General features: G+C 51.6%; 1 protein-coding gene across 3 annotated transcripts in view; it reads right to left on the bottom strand.

The window, feature by feature from the left end:
• The window catches only part of rnpepl1 (arginyl aminopeptidase like 1), a 12,213-nt gene extending 5,236 nt beyond the window's left edge, over positions 1-6,977 (bottom strand). For all 3 annotated transcript variants that reach the window (XM_046075002.1, XM_046075004.1, XM_046075003.1), the window contains exons 1-6: positions 5,166-6,977; positions 4,016-4,156; positions 3,773-3,924; positions 2,741-2,857; positions 2,434-2,669; positions 2,164-2,277 (exon numbers count right to left, since the gene is read on the bottom strand). In XM_046075002.1, the coding sequence (XP_045930958.1) occupies positions 2,164-2,277; positions 2,434-2,669; positions 2,741-2,857; positions 3,773-3,924; positions 4,016-4,156; positions 5,166-5,648 (1,243 nt within the window). In that variant the 5' untranslated portion in view covers positions 5,649-6,977. The remainder of the gene's footprint in view (positions 1-2,163; positions 2,278-2,433; positions 2,670-2,740; positions 2,858-3,772; positions 3,925-4,015; positions 4,157-5,165) is intronic.

The following is a 6,977-nucleotide window of genomic DNA, read 5'->3' as shown; positions in this document are numbered from 1 at the left end:
GGGGGGGGGGGGGGGGGGGGGGGGGGGGGGGGGGCACAGAGTCCGGCAGGAGGAGACAGCGTGACTTATGGGACGTACTCACTATACAAACAAAGCGCTCCTTCAGTCAGCATCCTGTGTGTGTGGACTCTGCCTCCTTCAGGTAAACCGGTAAGTTTACCTTTCACGTGTTAAACCTGATGTATTTACACAGAAGTGATGAAGCGGTTTTATTAAAGTGGCTCTACGTAACGTTCTCACCTGTGTGTAACGACAGAGGCGCTCACGTGCGCCCCAGGTGACCTGCTGTTTTAGTTTTCTCACAATGGGCCGGTATTTAAAAGGCTCATTATGTAGTTTTTATTTGAGCCATTTTGTAGATATTTAGCGCTGCCATGTGTTTAGAGCTACGTAAACATACTGTGTCCCGCCCCACCCGGGCTGTGATTGGTCTTCTATTAGTCTTCTTATAGTTAGCCTACTGTCACTGGCTGGATACTCAGCCCAAGACCTGTTCCTGAGGTACCGTCCATCTGCCCCCTAACTCAGAATGACCAGACGTCCTCGCTTCTGGGGACAGTCCTTGTTTTTGGTGGCCTCTCCGAAGTTAGCGGCTAGATTTGTGGAGAGATTTCTGTCTGATCAGCTTTGCCGGTTGGTGCTAAGCTAACGTCGGCGCCACGGTTCTCCTGAGGTCTGTGAGCGGCGGCTCCTCTACTGAGGATATTTAAATACCCGAGAGGCTTGTCTCATGAAGACAGTGACCTCTAACTTGTCTCCTCCACCTGTCCCGGACCAGAGGACCATAGGACAAGGGGACCAGGGGACGAGCCTTAATGTGGAGTCCTACTGACCACCTGGTCTGCTCACCTGGTCAGCTGACCTGGTCTGAGGTTCTCCTCATCTGGTCTGAGGTTCTCCTCACCTGGTCTGAGGTTCTCCTCACCTGGTCTGCTTACCTGGTCTACGGTTCTGCTAACCTGGTCTATGGTCCTGCTGACCTGGTCTGCGGTTCTCCTCACCTGGTCTGCGGTTCTCCTCACCTGGTCTAAAGTTCTACTCACTTGGTCTCCTCACCTGGTCTGAGGTTCTGCTCACCTGGTCTGCTAACCTGGTCTGAGGTTCTGCTCACCTGGTCTGCTTACCTGGTCTGAGGTTTTCCTCACCTGGTCTGTGGTTCTCCTCACCTGTTCTAAAGTTCTGCTTACCTGGTCTATGGTCCTGCTCACCTGGTCTGCTTACCTGGTCTGAGGTTTTCCTCACCTGGTCTGCGGTTCTCCTCACCTGTTCTAAAGTTCTGCTCACCTGGTCTAAGGTTCTGCTCACCTGGTCTAAGGTTCTGCTCACCTGGTCTGCTCACCTGGTCTAAGGTTCTGCTCACCTGGTCTAAGGTTCTGCTCACCTGGTCTAAGGTTCTGCTCACTTGGTGTGCTCACCTGGTCTAAGGTTCTGCTCACCTGGTCTGCTCACCTGGTCTAAGGTTCTGCTCACTTGGTGTGCTCACCTGGTCTAAGGTTCTGCTCACCTGGTCTGCTCACCTGGTCTAAGGTTCTGCTCACTTGGTGTGCTCACCTGGTCTAAGGTTCTGCTCACCTGGTCTGCTCACCTGGTCTAAGGTTCTGCTCACTTGGTGTGCTCACCTGGTCTAAGGTTCTGCTCACCTGGTCTGCTCACCTGGTCTAAGGTTCTGCTCACTTGGTGTGCTCACCTGGTCTAAGGTTCTGCTCACCTGGTCTGCTCACCTGGTCTAAGGTTCTGCTCACTTGGTGTGCTCACCTGGTCTAAGGTTCTGCTCACCTGGTCTGCTCACCTGGTCTAAGGTTCTGCTCACTTGGTGTGCTCACCTGGTCTAAGGTTCTGCTCACCTGGTCTGCTCACCTGGTCTAAGGTTCTGCTCACTTGGTGTGCTCACCTGGTCTAAGGTTCTGCTCACCTGGTCTGCTCACCTGGTCTAAGGTTCTGCTCACTTGGTGTGCTCACCTGGTCTAAGGTTCTGCTCACCTGGTCTGCTCACCTGGTCTAAGGTTCTGCTCACTTGGTGTGCTCACCTGGTCTAAGGTTCTGCTCACCTGGTCTGCTCACCTGGTCTAAGGTTCTGCTCACTTGGTGTGCTCACCTGGTCTAAGGTTCTGCTCACTTGGTCTGCTCACCTGGTCTAAGGTTCTGCTCACCTGGCCTGCTTACCTGGTTCAAACTTGACCTGCAGTTTGCTCACAGGGTTGTTGTCTCCGAGGAGACGCAGCTGTCTGTGTAGGGCGTCCAATCGGACGGCAGTTTCCAGACAGGTGAAGGCCTCACCTGGTGACGAGGAGGAGAGGGGACATTACTACATTTCCTCCAGTACTGCAGTACAGCATGTTGTAGTACTGACAGGTGGTGACAGCAGTAGCTGTTGTATTTCCTGTACCGTAGGTACCTGATCCTACGCTGCAGTATTCGCAGTAGTATTCTTACCGTAGGCCTCAGTAGTGATCCGTCGCTGGGCGTAGGTGGCCAACCCTTCGCTCAGCCACATCTCCTCCCAGGTGGCGTTGGTGACGGCGTTGCCGAACCAGCCGTGGGCGATCTCGTGGATGACATCGATCAGCAGGAACTCGCTGCTCTCCAGAATGGAGGCGATGATGAAGGTGAGGCAGGGGTTCTCCATGGCCACGATGGGGAAGGAGGGGGGGAGGAACACGATGTCACACCTGGGGGTCAGTCAGAGGTTACTGGTGTGTTCGAGCATGACGCTGGAAAACATGCCGGACTCTGAACGCACCTGCCCCACAGGTAAGGTCCAAACAGCTCCTCGGCCACGCCCAGCCAGCGCTCCACGCTGCCCCCCAGCTTCTTCACCGCACAGGACAGCAGACATGGCTCCGCCCACACACGACTCCTGCACGGAAGGTCATTTAGTTGACAACAACCAAAACACTCGTGAAGAGCTCAACAGGACAGCCATGACCGACCACGGCAACGTGCAGCAGAGGTAAGCTAACGTTAACACGGTGGCACAGAGCGCCTCAACTGTAACGTTACCGCCAGCCTCTAATGCTACAGAGACAGACAGGTGGGAGAAAAGTAAGAGAGGAAGTTGAAATACCTGTAAGTTCAGAAAACACGAGTCTGTTACTTGATCACAGCTGTCGTGTTTCCTGTGAAACAAGTTAGCATAGCACAGACCTGACTGAGCCAAACTCCATTCAGAGTAGTGCGAGTTCAGCATCAGTTTGATCTGTTTATTGTAATTAAATCACAGCAAAATGTTTATTTTGGGTTCATTCAACTCAGTTTAAACTCAGAATAAATAAATCTACCCATACCGCTGTAGTAAACCAGATTAAAGGCAATTATTTGTGGGTTGTGTTTACTCCCGTTAAAAGAGCTGAGTTCAATACTACCAGTTTGAGAAGCCACCTTAAAATAAACACCTAACTTTCCACCAGTTTAGTCGCATATACCGCTAAAAATAGATGCGTGCAAACTGTAAAAATAATGTACGAGTACGAGTGTGCGAGTAAAGACTACCGGATCAGGACTCTGAATCTGCAGATACTCAATGTTAAAATCACACGGGTCGGGGCAAAAAAACATGACTGGGACACTCCTAATGGTAACTGTACACAGTACCCAGACCAGGACCCAGACCAGGACCCAGACCAGGACCCAGACCAGGACCCAGACCAGGACCCAGACCAGGACCCAGACCAGGACCCAGACCTCTTGCTGTATTGATGCTTGTATGTTGTTCCTCAAATATAAGTCGCTTTGGATAAAAGCGTCCGCCACATGAGTCCAGACCAGGACTGACCGTGGGCCGACGTCGACGTGCTGCAGCTCTCCGGCCACCAAGGCCACGAGGTAGGACGGGACAGGAAACTCCATGGAGAACTGGAAGACCCGGTCCTGTTTGGAGTACGAGCTCTGAGACGCACTCATCAGAACCGTCACGCCGTCTGGAACCTGCAGAAGAAGAACAGAAACCGCGATTTAGAGCTCCCCTCCTGCTGCCCCTCCAGGAGAACCTGATCTGGGGTCAGAGGTCAGGACTCACCCTGACTGTTGCCGTGTACGTGCTCTTCACAGCCGGCGTGTCGAAGCACGGGAAGAAGGAACGATTACACACCGAGTGTCCCTGAGTGAAGACCAGAGGACGGACCTGTCCACAGGTGAGCTCAGAGTCCAGCCACCAGATCTACAACACAGACAAAAACAGACAGGGAGACAGGGGGAGAAAGAGAGACACACAGAGAGAAAGAGACAGGGGAGAAAGAGACACAGAGAGACAGAGACACAGAGAGAGACAGGGGGAGGAAGAGAGACAGAGACACAGAGAGAGACAGAGAGAAAGGGGGAGAAAGAGACACAGAGAGACAGAGACACAGAGAGAGACAGGGGGAGGAAGAGAGACACAAAGAGATAGACACACAGAGAGACAGAAAGACAGAAAGAGACAGAGACACAGAGAGAGACAGAGAGAAAGGGGGAGAAAGAGAGACACAGAGACAGACAGAGAGAAAGAGACAGGGGAGAAAGAGACACAGAAAGACAGAGAGAGACAGGGGGAGAGGAGAGACACAGAGAGAGACAGACCGAGAGACACACAGAGAGAGAGACACACATACAGAGAGAGAGAGACAGGGGGAGAAAGAGAGACACAGAGAGACAGAGACACAGAGAGAGAGACGAGGAGAAAGAGAGACACAGAGAGACAGAAAGAGACAGAGACGAGGGAGAAAGAGAGACAGAGAGAAAGACACACAGAGAGACAGAAAGAGACAGAGACACAGAGCAACACAGAGACACAGAGAAAGAGACACAGAGAGAGACAGAGAAACAGAGAGACAGGGGGAAAAAGAGAGACAGAGAGAAAGACACACAAAGAGACACAGAGAGACAGAAAGAGACAGAGACGGAGAGACACATAGAGAGACACAGAGAGAGAGACACACACAGAGACGGGGGAGAAAGAGACAGAGACACAGAGTGAAACAGAGAGAGACGGGGAGAAAGAGACAGAGAAACAGAGAGAGACACAGAGACACAGACGGAGAGACGGGGGAGAAAGAGACACAGAGACACAGACAGAGACATACAGACCAGAGCATTTTTTTAGACACTGAAGAATAGATTGATAACCAGAGGACGTGATCAGCACATGGATCAATAGTAAAGTCTTGGTGGTCTGCAGGTTCTGGACTCACCGCCGGCCCGTCTGTGGTGGTGTAACGGACCGTGATGTGGATCAGCCGGCCCGGTTTCACCGCTGCTGACGGCAGGCTGATGTTGAGCGAGGAGCCGTAGTCTGTGAACGGGTCGACCCGGTACGTGAGGGAGACAGGGGCCTCCTGTCCGGCCCCGGGGACCTTACAATCTATGGAGTGGATGAGGAGGGAGGAGTGGGAGTCCAGGACCAGGGTATGGACCCCAGGCTGGACTGGGACCAGGTCCAGAACCAACCAGCCGCTCATCTCCTTCACGGCAAAATTCAGCCGCAGGTCCAGGTGGAAGTGTCGCAGCTTGAAGCTGCGGAAGTTAGACGCCGAGGCCACGTCCACCAGGGGACATCGCGGGGACCCGGGACCCGCTGAGGGCCGGCTGGGGTCCCCGACACACCGGGCCCCAGAGACCGGCAGGGATTTACGGCAGCAGCACAGTGAGGTCGGAGTCTGGTGGAGCTCTGCCATTGTGAGCTAAACCTGGGACTAAACCCCACTTAGACCTGGACTAACAGCATCCAAGACCAACAGAAACCCGACTTTGAACTTCAGAACCCACACAGACCGTCACCAGAGGGGCAGCAAGGACCAGACTACATCCAGAACCGGTTTTTAAAAGTCAACCCTCTATGTAGGCCAGGCCTCACATTCACAAACAAAACCTTTATTTAGACCAGAAACAATCAACAAGGACGCTAAAATAGGGACCAGCTTCCTCTGGACCGTCCTAAACCTGGGTCAGACTACATTTAGACCTGTGAAACCAGGTCTAAATGTAGTCAGGACCAGTTCACCAGTCCAGTTTCAGCAGAGGAATGAATTGAAAATGTATTTAACCAAAATCTGAGTCTATTTAAACCCAGTTTTAAACCAGAGACCAGCAGAATGTAATCCTGGATGTGAGCCGGGCCTCAAGACATTCAAAACCCAAAAGACTAACTGAGGTCCAAACCAAATCCAGACCAGTTATAAACACTAATAAGGACCCATCAAGAAGTGGGTTCAACCCAAGACTAGCTGCTTCTAGACCCACTTTTTTTTGTATTACCCGGTCTTACACAGGACTAATTACCAGAACCGGAACTCTGTCAACACTTAAAACCTGATTTTGGCCCAGTTTTAAACCACAGACGGACTGAATTCAACCCGCTGTGGAAACCAGACCAAACTTCATTCAAAAACTTAGTAAACTAAAGTCAAACTAAACTCAAAACCTGCTATAAACACCGAAAAGGACACTTGAATTGAGTTCCACTCTCTAAACTCAACATTTAAGGCTCGGTTCAGCCCATTTAAAACTCAAGTCAACCGAACTTAAAGTACATCTGAACCCAGTTTTAGCAGAAGCTAGCTAATCTGTAGCACTTTTAGCTTTGAGTGAGTTCACCAAACTACCTTTAAAAAACAGGCACTTTAACAGGCGGAGTGAAAGCAGGGATAACTAACGTTCATTTCACTGGTTTAACTAACCTGGTTAGCACTTAGTCTCATTAGCATTAGCACCAGAGAGCATTATTTGTGGTTTGTGGGCAAACAGTCTACGTGAAATCCATCAGGAGCCGGAGAGGAAGAACCGGACGAACACCGGCTCCTCTTGTGAACTCATCCCGGCTCTGCGCTCTGCGTCCCGGACACAGAATCCAGATGCTCCCGGTCGGGTTTAATGTGAGCTGGCGGTGAGTCCGCGTAATGGAGGAGAGACAGGGAGATGAAGGAGGACACTTTAATCAGACAAAGACAACAGAGGAGAAAGAGAGGACAGAGGAGGGTCTGCTCCGGACCAAACAGGAAGTAACA

The sequence above is a fragment of the Micropterus dolomieu genome, linkage group LG17 (assembly GCF_021292245.1).
Source record: "Micropterus dolomieu isolate WLL.071019.BEF.003 ecotype Adirondacks linkage group LG17, ASM2129224v1, whole genome shotgun sequence".
Classification (NCBI taxonomy): domain Eukaryota; kingdom Metazoa; phylum Chordata; class Actinopteri; order Centrarchiformes; family Centrarchidae; genus Micropterus; species Micropterus dolomieu.
Note: the sequence above shows the minus strand (reverse complement) of the source record. Positions and strands in the feature narration are given on the sequence as shown.